Here is a 20,000-nt window from a genome sequence, read left to right as displayed (position 1 = left end):
TGACACTTGTATTCAGTCGTGCCCATCAATATCAAGTGAAACCTCTGCCCCTGCAGCACACACACCTTCTCTGACGCGGTGGCGATGCGCGTGCCCTGCAGGTTGAGTGTGATGCAGCACAGCACCCCCTCGTGCGCAGGAATGTCCACCGGCGGCTTCTCCGTGTTCGCCAGGTCCACGATCTGCACGTGACCCGAGTGTGTGGCCGGGAACGCCAGCAGAGAGTTGTTGCTGTTGGGACACAAAACACACAACCCTGCAGGTGGAGAACACACACACACCGTCAGAAACACACACACACACATGCAGAGATCAGACTACTGTTATTGATCAGCTCATTGGTTCAGTATTGATCATCCACCTTTAGGGTTGTAACAGGTCTCGAAGACGTGCAGCTGATGGGGATTATGGGTAAACGTGAAGACTTTAATCATGGAGTCCAGAACCACCACAATCCTGAAACCACACACACACACACACACACACACACACACACACACACACACACACACACGGTTCAGAAACACAAACTCTTCATGATGAGTTCAGAGCTTACTGGAGGCCTGGTGTGTCACTGGTGTCTGCTGAATGTGTGTGTCGCTGATACTGCGAGTCAATACTCCAGGTTTGATCTTTACATCAGCCCACAGACATGTTTACATCCTCTCACACACAGTTGATTAATTTTATTTGGAATAACTAACACTAATTAAAGCAACACAGCATCCAAATAATCACAAGGAGCCCATGATGTTTCACAGTACAAGCAGCAGGTACAACCACTGATTTACACACACACACACACACACACACACACACACACACACACACACACACACACACACACACACACAGCAGAGTGTGGTACCTGTCACGCCGCAGCTTCACCGCTTTGACCTCGGTGGAGAACTCGATCTCAATCACAGTCTTCTTCTTCAGGTCGTCCCAGATCATCACTGATGCACAGAACAGAGAAACACACACACACACGTCAGAGGCCCTCCTCGCTGCTGTTCCAACACTTCAGAAACAGCAGGAGCGTTCAGCGGGATGACCAGCAGACCCGCATGAGCTTCAGTACTGAACCTGCTCCATGACCCATCTGAGGACACACAGCACACACACACACACACACACACACACACAGCACACACACCTTTATTGGGGGGATATTTGGGCTTTTTTCCTCCTCCGACCAGAGCCAGATAGTTACATCTGAAGAGCATCTCCACATGTCCCACTCCTCCTTCCAGGAACTCTGAGGAGAACATGAGAGTTATGAAGGAGATCAGAAGACCAGCCTGAAGACACTGACCTGGGGTCAGCCGCGCAAACACTCAACACACACACTCTCACACTCACACACAAAATCAGACGAGCTGCAGAACCCAGAGTCACTAGCACACTGTTTTCTACAAAACTAGTCCCCTAACTAGTGCACATCTGCAGTGTGGACACTCACCTTGTTTCTCCTTCTCTTTAAGGGGGTCTGTGTTATAAACCCTGAATCCATTCTCCATCCCACACGCAAAACACCCTGAGGAGGAGAACACACACACACACACACACACACACACAGAGAACAGAATAATTCAGTGAACAGCAGCAGGATGACTCTTTATTAATATTATAAACAGATTCACCTAAGCAGCAGCACACAGGTGTGTGTGTGTGTGTGTTTATATATAAATGTGTATATGTGAGTGTGTGTAAACTTTATTAAGTCTTCATAAACCGCTAATAAGACTAATGTACCCACTGCTGGCGTGTGTTCGCCTCTACAGCCGACAGATTAGCTCAGTGCAGATGAAGATGAGCACAGGTGAGCGGTGTAAACCCCAAACTAACAGAAGATAACAGTGAAGCGCTCACGTGACCTCATCGTCTGTATGCTAACCAGCTGTTAGCTCGAGAAGCAGAACACAGTAAAGTTCACAGATTCAGCAGATCACAGCTGACCTACAGCATTAATCCCGGTATCTGCAAACCCCGCGGGCGTGTTAACGGTGTAGAGTGAGCGATGTGTGTCCGCCGTGGTTCATAACGGTCTCGGTGTGCTTAGGGTGTTAGCCGTTAAGCTAACTGTAAACATCTTACCGTGATCCTGGTTAAACCCGGCATACAGTAATCCGTTACCGTGTGGATTCGACGGCAGTAGGTTCATGATGTTCGTTGTTTCTCCGCGAGTGTGAGTGAAGGATGAGCCCCTAGCTGGAGGACGGCATTCCCGCGAGGAGCCTGGAGCTGGCGGCTAATGCTAACGCTAGTCACTGAGCTTCACTAGCAGCACTAACTAGCGTCTCCAGCAGGAAATGAAGCTGGCACAGAGCCGCCTCTGCCTCTCTGCCGCTCCGCTCATCAACAACAGCCGGTGCTGGAGGAGGCGCAGGCCGGAGCAGCACTGCACAACAGCAGCAGAGTTAGAGACAAACACACAATAACTGCAGGTAGCAGAGTTCCCCTCCGTCACGCGCTGCTGCTGTGTGTGTTCGGTGTGTGTGTGTGTGTGTGTGTGTGTGTGTGTTCGGTGTGTGTGTGTGTTTGTCTGTGTGTTTTCTATGCTGGAACAGAAACACGGTTCAGTCAGACTACACAGCAGACGGGCAGATCTGACAGGCGACAGCAGAATAACAGCCCATCTGCAAGCGCGCCGCCGCTCCCGCCAGTGTTTAAGTGTGGATCTGCGCACTATGGTCACCGTCTCAGCCCCAGTGGCCTAATGGATAAGGCACTGGCCTCCTAAGCCAGGGATTGTGGGTTCGAGTCCCATCTGGGGTGACTCTTTTTAGCGGGTTTATACATTCAGAAATTCCACAAAGCGCCGTGATCTGAGGCCGGTACAGACAGAATGAGCTGCGGCCATGAGCAGGACTGCAGCAGCAGATGTACATACAGCACAGCGCTGACTATAACAACACTCTTATCAATATCAACAGTATTGAAGTCAGTAATGAAGCGTGATGCATCAGACGCCAGTGTGGACACAACACTTTCGGCCAAATTAACACTTCATGAATAAATCTGACCATTTCATAAAACCCTTTTTGAAGTAACCGCCCATTCGCAGATCACGTGAGGCATCTCCGTCCAACATGGCGGCGCCCGCAGTGTGCAGTTTCTCCCCGCTGGTGTGTGCGTGCCGGTGGAGATTAACGGGAATAACGGCGCTCAGCAGCGGCACCGCGGGAATCCAGCACCGGCCCGGGATCGGTTTCTGCCCCGCCAGAGCCGCGGCGCGGAGCACACAGGTGAAAACACCGGCGCTGTGCTGATTATTAATGACTGCATTATACTTCATCATCTTCATCATCATAACACGAGTTTGGTTCTGTTGCAGGACCAGCAGCTCACACACATCCCTGTAGGTGAGGAACCCGGCTTCAGTTCAACACGCACACACACACACACACACACACACACATACACACGCACACACACACACACACTGGAGCTCTTCTTCTTATTCCAGATAAACTGAAGGTCTCCTACAGCCGCAGCAGTGGAGCAGGCGGTCAGCACGTCAACAAAGGTCAGCAGGTCTGTCTGTGTGTGTGTGTGTGTGTGTGTGTGTGTGTGTGTGTGTGTGTGTGTGTGTGTGTGTGTGTGTGTGTGTGTGTGTGTGTGTGTGTGAACAGGCATACGTAATCACACACAAAACTTTTAAAGGGCACCTATTCTACCCATTTGTCAAGATTTAAATCTTTTGTGTGTCCAGAATGTGTCTGTAACGCTTCAGCTCAAACACCTTTCACACTACTGAAGTTTTCAGCTCTGAGCACTCTGGAGCTGTCTTTATGGCGTGTGCCTTTAATGCAAATGAGCTAGTTCTCCCCGCCCACCGTTCCCACAGTCAGTGTGCCTCAGTCTCCTGCTGCGTCAGATAAGCAGCACAGTGACAGACATGAAGGAAGCAGATCTCACGTAACGTCTGTGAGAAACACTACAGTCAGAACTTCCCCAATGATTATTTGATGGATTTGTTGTGGAGTTGAGTCAGGCCTTTCTGCAACGATGAGTCACACACTATGATGTTACAAAGTTCACACACACAACTTGTGAACTCGTGAAACTCACTGTTGATTAGAGATGTAATCGGGCCATGTAAATGAGGCCCGAACCCGACAGGTACGATTTGATTGACAGCTTTATAAAGCCTGAACCCGTTTACAGCCCGACATTATTCAGACGTGCAGGCACACAGTTCTCTTGCCTTTTTTCAGGAATGAGTCATTTATATGTTTAAACAGAATTTATTCGGAACAAGCGTAGACGATTGGCCACTTGGAAGTTGGAACAAATAAATAAAACAAGTCCTCTGTACCATCGTAACGTCTCAGCACTCTAAATAAGCCCAGGTACACAGTTAGCCTTTAAATTGGCCAACACACCAATGAAAATAAGTCTTTCCTAACAAATTAAAATAACATCTAAAGATCTTTTAATCCCAGTTGCTTTGCACGCGTCCTGTCATGATTGTACGTGTTACTATGGAGACATGTTAATATACAGCTGTCAATCAATTCAGTGGGCGGAGAAACCACACTTCTATGTCACGTTGCGATCGGCCTCTGAACAGGAGGGATTTGGGTCCTAATTTAACGTCAGGAAATTAAAAATAAGACACTCACTGTGTTTCTATCAGCCCAATACGACTGTGAACACACTTTACTACACACAGCTCTGACTGTAGATGGAGGACAGGTGTGTTTATCATCTCTCACACATGGCCAGTGTATGCAGTGTCCACTGTTTAGTGTGTGTTCAGTGTGTGTTTAATGTGTTTATTCTGGTGCTCAGTCAACACAAAAGCAGAGGTGCGTTTCCACGTGCAGACGGCGGACTGGCTTCCAGAGACCCTGAAGAGCCAGATTCTGCTGAAGGTAAGAGCTGTGTGTGTGTGTGTGTGTGTGTGTGTGTGTGTGTGTGTGTGTGTGTGTGTGTGTGTGTGTGTGTGTGTGTGTGTGTGTGTGTGTGAGAGAGTGTCTCTCTTTACTGCTGTAACATACTGTCCGCTGCAGCACCAGTCGCGCATTAACAAAGCCGGAGAGCTGTTTGTGCGCTCAGAGATCAGCCGCAGCCAGCGGAGGAACCTGCAGGAGTGTGTGCAGAAGCTCACAGCGCTGATCCAGGAGGCGGAGCAGCAGGAGGCGGAGCCAAGCCCGGAGGACCAGGAGCTGTGGAAGAACAGGTGACCACACACACACACACACACACAGAGAGATGTACAGAGAGAGAAACATACACAGATATATGTATATATACACACACACACACACACACAGAGACAGAAAGACAGACACACATACAGAGAGAGGTGAGAGAAACAGACTAGTAGAGCATGTAAATACACACACACACACACACACACGTGAATATTGCGTCCTCACTCTCTCCGCCCGTCCTCATTCTCTCCAGGTTAAATAAGAGGAATCTGGAAAGACTCAAGCAGAAGAAGATCCACTCTGCTACTAAGCGAGCGAGGCGACCAGACTTCGACTGACCAGCAGCATCTGATCTGGAGTTCAATAAAATATTAAATCACGAGCTGCCTCTCTGTCTGTGTGTGTGTGTGTGTGTGTGTGTGTGTATATACTGACTAATGGGGGATTCTCTCTTCACTGATGTGTAAATCATACAGCAGAATTAGAGGAATGGCTGGAAATGTCTGACTGTGTCATTATGACTGTAGAGGAGTTCTGCCTCTCTTCACTGGCCGTTTGCAATGACATGAAGCACTTTGCAAAAACATTTCAATAAAGCTAGCAGAGGATGGTTTCGATCCATCGACCTCTGGGTTATGGGCCCAGCACGCTTCCGCTGCGCCACTCTGCTGCTGTCTATGAACTATGGCGGCTCCGCTAATATATAAGCGCTGTTTCCGCAGAGGAGTCGAGCACACCGGCGCGGATGCATTCTTGCGCTGCTCACTTTATATTTAGTTTCTGCTTTATTTATCGCGCTTTCCAGATGTGCATCCACATGTTTAATTTCAGTAAATAAAACTACGACCACGAAGGGACTCGAACCCTCAATCTTCTGATCCGAAGTCAGACGCCTTATCCATTAGGCCACGCGGTCGACGTATAACAAGCGTTCCACACAGCTTTTTAATACTCTCCTACATGCCGTACTTAGAAACCGAGCCGTTGTCGTGCCATAACATTGATTAATTGATCACATCGAACACTCCGGCAGTATTAGTGCGGTTTGAGCTGCGACAGGGCTGATCACAGTGACAGCGGAGGAGAGAGACGAGCGCTCAGACACGGCGAGCTCCGCGCTGGGTCATTATGCTTTACATCTGTTCATTTATCGTCACATCGGTGTGTGGATGTGTTTAAAGGTCGCCCGAAGCACTAATGTGCAGACACATCTGTGATCTGACTGATCAATAGATTCACAGAGCTGAAGATCAGAATAACCCAGATTAGGCAGATCATGAGGAGAGGATAAACAGCACCGCTCTTTAACCCAGCCAGCATCAGCCTCTGGGTTACTGCAGACTCTCGATCAAAATACAGAGTCAGTTTCAACATCGCAGCACCCTAAAAATAAAGACCCTGTGGCGCAGCTGATGAACATAACCAACATTTATTTACACACACGGCTTTGTTTTCATCTTCCTTTGAGTTTAATATTGATCAGGGGTCCGTTCTTCGTACCTCGCTTAAATGATCTAAGATGATTTGGCAGATCCTGGATCTTTTAATCTTGATAACTGATCTCTAGCTAATTTGGTTCTTCAAACAAGTTCGCGAATCAGATTAGAATGTCTGGATAAACTGATCTGAGATCGCTGCGTGTGTTGTGAAGGACAGATCTATCGATCCTCGAAATCATGATCAGCAGTGCAGCGATTGGCTGACGGCACAGCAGCGTGATGACATCATCTGATTAATATTCAATTGTCCACGTGAGCAAAATTACATCAAATTAGCAGTAAACGGCTTGTTAAATATGACACGCGATAACCTTCCACATGTGTTGTGAGCTGCAGGCTTTACTCTTTCATGTGTCAAGAGTATTCATCATGTATTTCAATGCATATCAGTGTATTTAGTTCTACATTTAGAAAAGATTTTCTTTATTATAGTAGCCGTTTTTTTTTAATCGGTGTAAAGAATAACTGGTTGTTTACAAAAGCATTTTCATATTGGTAAAGGCGTCTGCAACTTTTGTGAAGCATCAAATCACCGTCATATTAACTGTCAAAACATGTTCATGACTGCATAAATGAATTATTGCTTTAAAAAAAGTCACATATTCTGCATTTCTATTATACACAATTTGTACTAAAGCGATCTAAAAAGTTCATATCAATAAGTTTTCTCTTTGCACCAGTAGGTGGCAGTCTTTGTACTTTCATTTCGAGAGTGCAGATTGCATACGTTTTATAAATTTGTATAACTTAATTTATTTTATTAATGACTATAACTTCATATATATAGTTAAAAAATATGTACCATTTTCCCAAGTGTATATAACTACCACTGTAAGAAAATATCAGCATTCGGAACACACTTTCTGTATTATCTTTGCTTGAACTGAGCCGATATAATCCTGTTTATATGAATTGAGCCTGCTCCCGATCAGGTTTGACCTAGCAGAACTGTTGCTATGACAACAACTCTCGGATCAGCTTTGAAGAACGAAACGATCCTGGATCGTGTCAAATCGTCAATATCCAAATCCAGCTAACTGAGTAATCCACGTACGAAAAACAGACCCCAGGATGAGTAATCAATGAGTTAATCAGAGCATTGGAACAGCCCAGCTCACATGAAGAGTACTGTCATATCAACACTGACCCAACACATGCCACACATCAGCCAATCAATCAATCAATCAATCAATCAATCAATCAATCAATCAATCAATCAATCAATCAATCAATCAATCAATCCATCAATCCATCCATCCATACATTAATCAGGCCATTAATCAATCAATAAATCAATCAATCAATCCATCCATCCATCAATCAATAAACCAGACCATCAATTAATCAATCAATCAATCAATTAATCAATCCATCCATCCATCCATCAATCAATCAGGCCATCAATCAATCAATAAACCAGACCATCAATTAATCAATCAATTAATTATTCAATCAATCAATCAATCAACCAATCAATCAATCAATCAATCAATCCGACATTCTCAGGGCTAAAAAGACATGTCATGAGAAGCCTCTCTGGTCCCTGTTCAGATTATTAGTCCGAAACACACCGGCACTGAGTGTGTGTGTGCCTATGTATATATATTTATATGTGTGTGTGTGTGTGTTGTTAGTGGCGGTCGGCCAGCCGCTGCAGCAGGGCGATGATGGTGTCCTGTTTGGAGCAGATGAGCTCCAGCGCCGCCGCCATCCTGCCCATGCCCTCCGCTGCTGCCCGAGCTGCCCGTTCCCTGCGGCGCCCGCGGGCATCACTCCTGCGCTGCTGCTGCTGCTCCACTCGCGCCCGCTCCTGCTGCCCACTGAGGAAGCTGCGCAGGAGAGCCGTGCGCTCCTCCACTGCTGCCGCCGCAGGGGCCCCGGGGCCCGAACGCAGGGGCCGCAGCCTGCGCCGCCGGGAGCCCAGCGGGGCCTGCAGCGGGACGGGCCCCAGAGCCTCAGGGCTGCGTTTGGGGCTCAGTTTGCGGAGCACCGGCACGGGAGCCTGTGTGGGCATCTGTAGGCCGGTGGGCAGCAGAGCGGGCACAGCGGGGACTGATGGAGGATCCTCCGCCCCCACCGCAGCTGAAGCTGAACTCGCAAACCCAACCAGAGTGGCAGACGCCGGGCCCCGCTGCACACACGGAGCCGTCCCTAAAATACTGTCCATCATCTGCACACACACACACACACACACACACAGGTGAGGCTGGAGGATATTGCAGTGGTGTATACTGACATGAGTTCCCTAAGTAGGCAGCTCTGCAGTGAGGGTTAGGGATGATCACCTCGTAGTACTCCCAGGAGGTTTTGGCGTGTCCTCCGCTCAGGGCGCTGCGCTCCTTCACCCGCTTGTACGTGACGATCAGGTTGTTCCACTTGCGGCGGATCCTCTCCACGGGCAGTGTGTGTCCGTGCGCCTCCAGCTCCTTCTGCACGCTCTGGAACAGCAACGAACGCTCGCGTGCGCCAAACACACTCCAGCAGCGCCGCATCGCCTCCATCAGCTGCAACACCGCCCCGTGGGGGAACTCCGAGGAGGAGGAGACGGGTTCCAGACCACGAGGAGGAGCTGCGGGGGGATAGAGGAGAGTCGAGAGTCAACACAAACACACATACACACTCACACACACACAAACAAACTGACACACACACACACTCACAAACAAACTAACACACACACACACTAACTGACACACACACACTCACTCACAAACAAACAAACAAACAAACTAACACACACACACACACACACTCACCGTGTGGGCCTTTGCTGTCTCTGCTGCTGAATGTGGGTGTGGAGGATAAGGCGCTGAGCGGATCTGTGGACACACACATCACAGAAATATCACACACACTGCAACACACATTAACACAACAACACACAAACACAGCACAACAGCACGCACTAACACAACACACAACCACTTATCAAATAATTAACACGAAACTCTGAGTTTAAGTTCTTTCATTAGCTTGTTTATGACGTCTGTAGTGTGTGTGTGTGTGTGTGTGTGTGTGTGTGTGTGTGTGTGTGTGTGTGTGTGGACACTCACAGATCCGCGCGGGTGTCTGGGCCTCCGGAGCTCCAGAGCCGCTGCGGGCGCACACATCTTCGCAGACCGGCGCTCCGGCAGCCGCAGGCGGGGAGGTCATCATCCTGCAGTCGCTGAACTTTGTAAACTCCCGGGCAGAGCCGCGGATCTCTGCAGCTCGCTGCGGCTGTGTGGAGTCTCGGGGAAACTGCTGGAGCAGAGCAGCCGAGCGGAGTATTCAGATTTCAGATCAAGAGTAATAATGGCTGCGCTGCTCACTGCGCATCTGCGCAACTCCGCTGCGCATCCCGGGCCGCTATTGGCTGATCCGCGCATGCGTCACACGCAGCTCCGCAGACGCGCAGCGCAGACGCTCCTTCACTGCACACACAGGCTCATCATCGCTGCACTGATCCCGCAGATCTGCCTCCTCTATACTGCTGCTGTGCTTATAGTGTAGGGCTGTCTAGAACCCATCAGCTGAACACTGCTGCTGATGTCTGAGAGCCTCCACACACACACACACACACTGTTACCACAGCACAGCAGCCTCCACACACACACACACACACACACACACACACACACACACACACACACACACACACACACACACACACACTGTTACCACAGCACAGCAGCTCACCGATTGACTGACCAGAAACCATCTCCAGTCTGCAGCTCAGGTCTGCTTAATTCTGCATTTGCGACCTGTTCAGAATGAGGCCTGTGCTGTGTGTAAAGGTGTTTATTCACGCTCACACACACACACACACACATACACGCACTCTGAACTACAGGAGACGCAATCATTATAATCACCAGCAGATGGCGCTGTACACGGCATGTAGGAGAGAAAGTGTGTTTCTCTGTGTGTGTGTGTGTGTGTGACTCAGTGTGCACACTTGTGCTTTACACACACACACACAGAGCTGTTTCCACAGAGACTGTCTATATGTTGCTATTAATAATGATATGAGTGCACATGTTCCTGAAGCTGAGCCCTCACTGGAGAAACTATAACAACTGTGTGTGTGTGTGTTGTACATGTAGATTCTGTATGTGTGTGTGTGTGTATGTGTGTCTGTGTGTGTGTGTGTGTGTGTGTGTGTGTGTGTGTGTGTGTGTGTGTGTGTGTGTGTGTGTGTGTGTGTGTGTGTTGTAGATGTAGAGTCTGATCTCAGTATTTTAGAGGAGCTCATATCTGTGGGTAAAGCTGACAGATGGAGTCTCCACACACACACACACACACACACACACACACACAGAGGGAGAGTTGTGACATACGCCAGCTCCTCACGCTCCTCACACACTGCTCGTAATGTGTGTGTGTGTGTGTGTGTGTGTGTATGTGTGCGTGTGCGTGTGTGTTTGCATGTCGCATGATAAGTGTGTTAGGTTCATGTATGTAAACTGTAGGCCGTACATGACTGATGGATCGGCACTGAGGGCTGCAGGGTCAGCGAGTGACCCGAGAACAGTTAATGGGGACATCAGAGAGTCAGGATAGGAGAATCTTTGATCAACCGGGAAAGACGACCCAAAACCCTGGACCGGGCGAACACTGCCAACATGAAGGATCCAGTGTGTGTCCATATGGAGAACAGCTCCATCAGCAGCTTGATCAGAGCTGATAGACCAGAACTGAGCCAGCGCAGACATCTGAGCTCTATTAATAACTCCACCAAAGCCTTTTCTTGACATAAATGAGAAGATTTTGGTTAATAAATAAATCAAAGACTACAGAGGCCAGACTAGACTGAAGGAGAAGCAGCATCAGCCACGGCTCCAGTTCTGCATCCTGTAGAACGGCACTGTCATCTGGAGCGTCTGCACTGGGCCTCAGAACCGAACAGCCCGTTCACCACAGTGACCAATCTGCTGCGTTAACCATATGCTGGAATAGCTGGCGGTTCATTCTGCTGTGGCGACCCCTGATGAATAAGGGACTCAGCTGAAGAAGGCTGACTGACTGGCATTAGTGACCAGGACCAAGCTGTGGAGGAGGACGATCAGCTGCTCTCGCACTCATTTACAGCTCATTTATAAACATGCGGCTGTAGTGTGCAGCTGCAGCATTCTTCACAGTGTCTCCATGATCTTATTGCTGTTTTATATATATATATAGTCCAGGCCTGATGGGGTGAGTAAGAATGAAACTGAGGCAGTTTGAGTAGAGGTTGTGCTCTGCCATTTATTACAGTCCTTCATCAGTGTAAAACAGCAGTATAATGACATCGCTAGACGCGATAGACAGTCCAAACGCAGAGCTCTGATCTACATCTGACGCATGTAAGAGGCTGAAGCGGAGCGCTCAAGTGTCTGAATTAAACAGAAGCTGGCCGTGTCCCTGGCTGAATGAGGATGAGGCTGATGTGCACTCTTACTCTTCAGCATGAGAATAAATCCTGTGTGATGATCATCCAGCGCTGGCCTGGGATATGAGTGAGGTAGATCTGTGTGTCCTCCAGCTGAAAATGGAGAGCAGAACCAGCACAGGATGATGTCCCCGCTGTGTGTGTGTGTGTGTGTGTGTGTGTGTGTGTGAGACAGACAGCAGCACTGCTCCACACAGGCGGGTTTATTCTGAGCATGCGCTGGTGTTTCCTGCTGTTTTTCTTAATGAACAGTCCTGAAGGCCCCGCCTCTGCCTCCTCAAACCAGCCAATCACAGCTGTCCTCCTCCCTCTAGTTGCTCTTGAGGGTGAAGACACACACACACACACACACACACACACACACTAATAATCCTGTTTTACAAACGAGAACACTTCATCATGAGAACACCAGCAGAGAGATACAAAAATAAGGGGATACTGCTACCGACAGGCACTGGAATACACGGACACACAGCTGTCTGTATCCTCACAGGGAAATCTACAAAAATATGCATATATAATAAAATATATTACACACAGCACCAGAAACATCTACATGCTAACAGTACCAGAACACACTGATCTGACAGCATGAGCAGAGTGAGGACACGCTCATCTCCACAGCGCTCCGCTGCTCTACATCACTGCTGCCGGTACACTGCCCACGACTGACGGACGCGGCAACACCAGCACAAGAGCTCTGATGCTAACCTGTGCTACAGAGTGCAGGTGAGGCAATCTCACACACACACACACACACACACACACACTCAAATGCATGCGAGTAGACTCCTCTTTGTCACTTCACAGATTGACCCATATTCAATGGTAAATTAACAGTCTGGAACATCAAAACTGCTGACGGGATTTACTCTGACGCTCTTAAAGATTATAAATAAATAAATAAATAAATAAATGATTAAACAAACAAACAAACAAATAAATAATGAATTAATTAAATACGCTTCATGCGAAACAAGTTTGGTCTCCATCAGAATGTTTCTCACTGACGATTCCCTGCAGAAGATCAGAAACACTCCTGCTCCAGTGTGTTCATACACACACACACACACACACACACACACACACACACACACAGGTGAAGGTGTGTTAGAGCATGTCCTCCTCCTTTCTCTTCCTCCTCCTCCTCCAGCAGCCAGTGGCCAGCAGCAGTGCCCCGGTGCCCAGTGCCAGCAGTGCCAGCGATGCCACCCTGGTGTGCTGCAGTGTGTTGAAGGTGAAGGTGACGCCGGTGCCGGCTGCGCCCATGACCAGTGAGATCAGCCCGCAGGGCAGCACGCAGCGGCGCCAGGACTCCTCTGTGCCGCCCGTGGCCTGTGCCAGCCGCTCCAGTGTGGGCAGCTGCTCCAGGGGCCCGTGGGTAAGGGATGGGCTGTGCTGGGGCTCCGTGGCCCCGTGGACGAGGGACGGGCTGTGCTGGGGATCCGGGGCCCCGTGGACGAAGGGTGGGCTGTGCTGGGGCTCTGGGATGGGCAAGTGCGTGGGTGCTGGAGGCTGGCAGGGCAAACGGCTAGAGGAGATGCCCATCTCACTGAGCGGGGTCCTGCTGTTGCCCTCCTGCGGCCCTGTCTGTGGTTCCTCCTGCGGCCCTGTCTGTGGTTCCTCCTGCGGCCCTGTCTGTGGTTCCTCCTGCGGGCCCCCTGTGTGTGGTCTCTGGTTCCTCCTGCGGGCCCCGTGTGTGGTCTGTGGTTCCTCCTGCGGGCCCCGTGTGTGGTCTGTGGTTCCTCCTGCGGCCCTGTGTGTGGTCTGTGGTTCCTCCTGCGGGCCCTGTGTGTGGTCTGTGGTTCCTCTTGCGGGCCCCGTGTGCGGCTGATCTCCCTCTACACAGCGAGCGTCTGCTTCAGGAGAGCGTCTGACTCTGCTGCTGCTGCTCACTGAGCTGATGGAGTACACTGAGCTGACGACCAATCACAGCCCAGGGGCAGGGGGAGCTGTCTGATTGGCTGAAGGGTGGAGAGGAGTCATGTGATTGGCTGAGAGTGATGATGAATGCTGCTTCTGCCTCCTCCGCTCTCGCTTCAGCTCCACATTACAGTCAGACACTGAACAGCAGGAGCAGAGTGAAGGAAGCAGCGGAGGCCAGTGTGTGTGTGTGTGTGTGTGTGTGTGTGTGTGTGTGTGTGTGTGTGTGAGCTCCAGCAGAGACACTCACAGCACCGCGATGATGATCCTGTAGAGGAACACAAACACTGCCTTCATCACCATCTTTACCATCTTCATCATCATCATCATCCTCTTAAAGCTGTGCTCTGGTCAGTAACGGGCCGGCAGCTGCTGATGTCCTCCTTAGAGATGTTCAACACAGATCAGATGTTTCTCCTGAATCATCATCAGCTTCAGACACACTGAGGGAGAGTTTCACACACACACACACACACACACACACACACACACACACACACACACACACACACACACACACACACAGACAGATGAGGGTGTGTAAACTCCAGCAGAACACACACACACAGTCATGCTTCAGCGCTTCTTTCACAGATCAGATCGTCTTTTGTGTAGTTTGTACGTGTGTGTGTGTGTATAAACTGCTCCAGTAAACCAGTGTGTTGTTCTCCCTGAGTGTGTGTTGTGCTGACGCCGGCTCTTCGCTGTATAAATAGAAACAGGCAGATAATAATTATCCACAGCAGATGCACAGATCTCAGAACAGCTCTCAGATGAAACACTTGAGCTCTGGCAGTGTGTGTGTGTGTGTTCTGCTGGAGTTTACACACCTTCATCTCTGTGTGTGTGTGTGTGTGTGTGCGTGTGTTCTGCTGGAGTTTACACACCTTCATCTCTGTGTGTGTGTGTGTGTGTGTGTGTGGTCAGCTGTGTGGCAGGGCAGTGTGGTGTATTCTGACAGTTTTCCTTCATCATCTGCTGGTGAATCCACATCTGCAGCAGTATTCTCCTAATCCTCCTGAATACACACGTCCAGCACAGATATCAGCAGCTCCAGCTCATCTTCATCTGCAGGAGTTCACTACTGCTGTAGGAGACCCTGATCACACACACACACACACACACACACCTCCTAAAACTGATCTGAAAACAGAGCAGGCGAACTCAGAGTTACTGCAGCTGATCAGACCTCAGCGACGCTGAGTCTCATCTCACACACACACACACACACACACACACACACACACACACACACACACACCGTCTCTGACAGTGTGCACATCTCTGAGCTCAAGTGCTGGTGTGTGTTTGTGGTCGTGTTGAGTTCATTGTTACCATGGTAAAGCCTGAAGCTGAGGAGCGCAGCCGATTGCTTTACACTCTCACTGCGAGGATCTTTAATTAGACACACACTGATGTCAGTGACTATATCCGCGCACACACACACACACACACACACACACACACACACACACACACAGACACACACACACACACACACACACACACACACACACACACACACACACACACAGAACTCAACAGACTCAAGCTTTCCTCAAAACCACGACACCGCTGAACACCGTGTGTCTGAAGGCCAGCACACAGAGAAACACACGACAGAGCGCTGATGAAGCAGGAGACACTTTTAGATGAGGAGAAAACAAAGGAGCAGCAGGAGAACTGACAGAGATGCAGGCACGTGTGTGTGTGTGTGTGTGTGTGTGTGTGTGTGTTGTGGCTCAGAACACCAGACGTCCAGCACACAGGGTCAGGGCTGCGCGGTGCATCTGCTGTGTGTGGAATATCAATGACCCTCACCGGGAGATGATGTCTGCAGATGCGCTGGTCTCCTCGGTCTGGGTGTCTCATCTCTGTGAGGCCCGCTGAGGATCTGTCTCGTCCGCTCACAGCGTCTTCAGTTGTGTGTGTGGAGATCAGCACTCGCCGTCTGGACTCGGCAGATCATCAGTGCGTTTATACAGAGATGCAGGGAAATGTCCATGAGTGATGAGCTGCAGCACAGATCATCACAGATCATCACGCTCACAAACACATCAGTCGAGTTATGCTAAAGCCTGAGAAGGAAGCATGTGGTAAGTGTTGATTTACACAGCGTGATGTGCTGTACTGTGGAGAATCTGGCTGCAGCCTTGATGATGTGAGCTGAGACTGCATATCTCAGAGAAGCAGTTTCAGACACAATACACTCAATGAAGCGAGTGACATCACTGTGAAGGACGGGGTTAGGTGAGCTCATTAAACAGCATTGCATGCAGCTCAGACTGCATCTGCACCAGGTCTGCATCCAGACGCCTCTCAGAATCAGTGGCTTCTGACATGATGATCTGTTTCCAAAGAAATCAGCAAGCAGTTATCCTGTACTGTAAACACAGAAGCGAACGCAGGCTAATGCCAGCATGAACAGAGCTACGCTATGAGCTCATAACAGTGTTAGATTTGTCATCAGTTTTAGTTTTTATTTCATTTTGACTCTTTGTTTTTAAATTCAGTCAGTTTAATCTGTTTTAGAGGCAGATTCACTCGTTTTTATTAGTTTCAGTGTTCAGTTTTTTGATATTTGTGCAACATTTATTCATTCATTCATATTCATTGTGGCTTCGTCCCTTTACTCTTCAGGTGTCGCCACAGCAGAATGAACCACCAACTTATCCAGCATATGTTTTACACAGCGGATGCCCTTCCAGGCACAACCCAGTACTGGGAAACACCCAAACACAGCGCATGTGTTTGGACTGTGGGAGAAACCGGAGCACCCGGAGGAAACCCACGCCAACACGGGGAGAACATGCAAACTCCACACAGAAACATCAACTGACCCAGCAGAGACTCAAACCAGCGACCTTCTTGCTGTAAGGGGACAGACAGCGCTACCCACTGCATCACTGAGATTTAAAATCATCAGATGAAAGACTGTATAATAAAAACTCCACCAAATATACATTTGGGCATACAAACACTGCCCTCTGCCCATCCTCAAACTCAGAGACAGCAGCCCACAGGACAGTATGTGCGCTCGGCTGATCCGGAGGTTAGACACACAGTAGTGATGAAAAGTTCGGATCTTTAACGCGAACCGGATCTTTTGTGCCAATCCTCACATGTTTGTAAAAGATGCAGTCAGCCATCATCATTTAAACATCAGCATGATCTGAAACCCGACTGCAGCAGCATTCCCTTATTAAAACTGCATTATGACTGTCTGTGAAGGAATAAACTCCCATTTCTCCAGATCCTGTCATCAAGCCTCGGGTTCCCGCGCTGCAGTGTAGTTCAGTCTCAGCAGGCCGTCATGTGCTGTTTGTGTTCGGCTCACTGAATCACGCATGCGCAGTATTACCAGTTCAACGCTTCTCAAAGCTGATCTCAGTGCACTGATTTAATAACTAATAACTGAGGATTTATTGGATGATTTCGAGTCAGATGGAGGTCAGGCGTGTTAAAAATGAAGTAATGTGGATAAGTGCTTACTGTAGACGCGAATCGTTTCAAATGATTCAGTTCGAGTTGGTGAACTAGTTCAACCGCTTCAATTAGAAGATCCGGTTAAAAAGAATGAATCGTTCACGATCACTAAAGCCTGCTTCACACCACAAGCGTCAGCAGCGCGTGTTTTTTCGGCGTCCATGTTAACAGATTAGAGCTTTCATACCGCGCGCAGCAGCAGCGCGTCAGAGCGAAGCGTGAGCATCGCTGAAGCAGCAGTGCAGCGATAGTTTCGGCACTGGGTCTATTTTTGGTAGTGTAGTTCGACACGCATGCTGGATGATGTGAGCTCGCTGTGTGCTGTGCAGCTGAAGTAGAGGAAGAACGCTTTTCCAATTTGTTTTATGTTTACTCAAGTTGCACTGTGACCCTGACAACACTAAAATAAGTAAAAGGGCAGGCATTCATTATTTTGTCCGTCTCATCCTCTGCATGCTGTTACTCTGCTGCTGGACATACTGAAGCGGAGAAAGTAACAGTAGTTTGATCATGTATAAATATCATTATAACTATATTGTATAAATATTATTATAACTAGGCCTAAAACATCCTGACAATCAAAAACCAAATGACATGATGTCACAGGCGATTGTCTTCTGAGTGCACCAGACATGAATGACGCTCCTCATAGAGCTTGAGAAGCAGACAGTACTGTATAATCTATATACTTTCTAAAATAAAGACATGCAGGTTAAAGAAACAGCATAGGAGAAGGTTGCCGCGGGCCTTGGTGCAGATAAAAAGTTTCTTTTTTAAAAAAAAAGGTGTATTTGTATATATATAGAGAGATATTTAACTAGATAAAATAGACAGAGATAGCCTGCGTGCTGCTTCTGCTCTCCATACGCGCTGCGCACGCTCAGTCCTTTACATCATGGTGTCGGGTGAAGCACATCTTCACTGCTGAACACAAGAACAGAGTCAGAGCATCAGTCATGTGCAGAGTGTTTAATCATACAGGAGCAAAGACAGCTTCAGCTTCTTCACCAGCTGAACACAGCAGAAACAGCATGATGACAGATCAATATCCATTCTACATACAATTATAGGTCAATATTAATTTTCACTATTGCATATTTCATTGTCTTGAATACAGATGATCATCTTCAGGCTGGTTAGTGAGCAGCAAATAAGTGCAAATCTAATAAGGCACACAATAAGGGCTTTAGTGTTGATGCTGATTGTCTTTTGGTTTAGTTTATACATTCATTTAGGAAGACAAAAGTGCAGGAGGAGTACAACAGAAGCAGAATGCTGATATAGCGCCACCTGCTGGTGCACTGAGGGAAATCTGCCAGATCTCACAGTCATAATGCTGTTAGTCTGACTAATGCAGGACAGAAGGATAATATAATGCACGGCTTTCAGAATAAGTTACTCTTACCAATAAATAACGGAAGCCATTAGATAAGGAGACACTGATGAGGTAAAACACACGAGGTAAGCGTTCACTTTCTCAGACATCCAGATTCAAGTATTCTTGTAAACAGTACAAAAAGAGCATCTCTGATGAAGAACAGCACCTGTCTAAATAAATAGATAAATAAACCCCAGCATGCGTTTATCTCACACATGCAGCATTTCAACAGTTCAACAGCAGGAGATAAAACCGAAGATAAATACAAACAATTCATAAAAAAATAAATTAATATAAATTATGTCCTTTCAATAATAAAGGTCTGAAGTGCAACACGTTTACAGCAGCTGCAGCTCAAAGTGCATCCTGTTAAACATACATACACAAATTCAACATACATCAATAAACATCGCCAGACAGACGACTGAAATCAGTGGATATTCAGATCACTTCAAATGTTCTGTTACTGTGGATTTAGATTATGTGTTATGTGTCTGGGCTAATCAGCATTTTGGTTTTGTTCTGAAAATTACTGTTGACATTTCTTTGACAATTTTAATAAAAAATAATCTAATTTAGGGCACAAAATAACCAAAAATAACAAAAACAAAATAACACCTTAAAATGGTCTTTTAATTATTCCCATATATATATATATATATATATATATATATATATATATATATATATATATATAGGTGTGTGTGTGTGTGTGTGTGTGTGTTTATTTAATATGGAAATTAAATTAAAATAATTTTACTGCAATTTCACCTGGACAAGATGAAACTGTTCTATAAGCATAACTGAATAAACAGAGTTAAAATACTGACCGAGAACAATAAACACACACACACACACACACACACACACACACACACACACACACACACACACACACACAGACACACACACACACACACACACACACACACACACACACACACACACACACACACACACACAGAATAATGCAACCCTTCAGAGAGTGAAGCTGTCGGTCAGATCTAGATGTGTTGGTCGGGTCGGTCACATCTGTATATGTTCTGTCGGGTCGGTCTGCGGCTGCTCTGCATATCGTGGTTGTCCATTCGCAGCCCCGCTGCGCTTCTGGAACTCCGCCGTGATCTCCGCCAGCGTCCGCC

General features: G+C 47.9%; 5 protein-coding genes and 2 non-coding genes across 10 annotated transcripts in view; 2 read left to right on the top strand and 5 right to left on the bottom strand.

The window, feature by feature from the left end:
- wdr45b (WD repeat domain 45B) overlaps positions 1-2,609 on the bottom strand; it is a 4,394-nt gene extending 1,785 nt beyond the window's left edge. Inside the window, 6 exon segments of one of the 3 annotated variants that reach the window (NM_200240.3) lie at positions 66-256; positions 362-456; positions 869-956; positions 1,157-1,258; positions 1,463-1,537; positions 2,098-2,609. In NM_200240.3, the coding sequence (NP_956534.2) occupies positions 66-256; positions 362-456; positions 869-956; positions 1,157-1,258; positions 1,463-1,537; positions 2,098-2,164 (618 nt within the window). In that variant the 5' untranslated portion in view covers positions 2,165-2,609. 3 annotated transcript variants of the gene reach the window in all.
- A 96-nt stretch (positions 2,610-2,705) lies between these two features.
- Positions 2,706-2,778, top strand: trnar-ccu (transfer RNA arginine (anticodon CCU)). Its single transcript has one exon. It is a non-coding gene; the product is annotated as a tRNA-Arg (tRNA).
- Positions 2,779-3,062: 284 nt separating this feature from the next.
- mrpl58 (mitochondrial ribosomal protein L58) lies at positions 3,063-5,544 on the top strand. 2 transcript variants are annotated; one of them, NM_001326715.1, is made up of 6 exons: positions 3,063-3,248; positions 3,338-3,365; positions 3,470-3,529; positions 4,798-4,880; positions 5,019-5,188; positions 5,416-5,542. In NM_001326715.1, the coding sequence occupies exons 1-6, from the start codon at positions 3,093-3,095 to the stop codon at positions 5,498-5,500; spliced, it is 582 nt and encodes a 193-aa protein (NP_001313644.1). In that variant the 5' UTR covers positions 3,063-3,092; the 3' UTR covers positions 5,501-5,542. The 2 variants fall into 2 exon arrangements, 1 of the variants encoding a protein (NP_001313644.1); XR_015503221.1 differs by having other exon boundaries at positions 3,075-3,248; positions 5,065-5,188; positions 5,416-5,544.
- Positions 5,545-6,005: 461 nt separating this feature from the next.
- Positions 6,006-6,078, bottom strand: trnar-ucg (transfer RNA arginine (anticodon UCG)). The gene has a single exon. It is a non-coding gene; the product is annotated as a tRNA-Arg (tRNA).
- Positions 6,079-8,089: 2,011 nt separating this feature from the next.
- Positions 8,090-9,997, bottom strand: si:ch1073-357b18.4. Its single transcript, NM_001327995.1, has 4 exons — positions 9,715-9,997; positions 9,418-9,480; positions 8,947-9,230; positions 8,090-8,831 (listed from the first exon to the last, which is right to left on the bottom strand). The coding sequence occupies exons 1-4, from the start codon at positions 9,815-9,817 to the stop codon at positions 8,292-8,294; spliced, it is 990 nt and encodes a 329-aa protein (NP_001314924.1). The 5' UTR covers positions 9,818-9,997; the 3' UTR covers positions 8,090-8,291.
- Positions 9,998-13,056: 3,059 nt separating this feature from the next.
- Positions 13,057-14,297, bottom strand: LOC147834352 (uncharacterized). Its single transcript, XM_087275460.1, has 2 exons — positions 14,245-14,297; positions 13,057-13,989 (listed from the first exon to the last, which is right to left on the bottom strand). The coding sequence occupies exons 1-2, from the start codon at positions 14,295-14,297 to the stop codon at positions 13,182-13,184; spliced, it is 861 nt and encodes a 286-aa protein (XP_087131586.1). The 3' UTR covers positions 13,057-13,181.
- A 4,133-nt stretch (positions 14,298-18,430) lies between these two features.
- LOC100331510 (solute carrier family 2, facilitated glucose transporter member 11) overlaps positions 18,431-20,000 on the bottom strand; it is a 3,107-nt gene continuing 1,537 nt past the window's right edge. Inside the window, exon 1 of the mRNA XM_087275471.1 lies at positions 18,431-20,000. This exon is cut by the window's right edge and continues 1,537 nt beyond it. Within this exon, the coding sequence (XP_087131597.1) occupies positions 19,885-20,000 (116 nt within the window). The 3' untranslated portion in view covers positions 18,431-19,884.

This window comes from Danio rerio, chromosome 12 (assembly GCF_052040795.2).
Source record: "Danio rerio strain M-AB ecotype USA chromosome 12, GRCz13ab, whole genome shotgun sequence".
In the NCBI taxonomy this organism is placed as follows: Eukaryota; Metazoa; Chordata; class Actinopteri; order Cypriniformes; family Danionidae; genus Danio; species Danio rerio.
The sequence above is the reverse complement of the archived record's forward strand: the minus strand, read 5'-3'. Positions and strand labels throughout refer to the sequence as shown.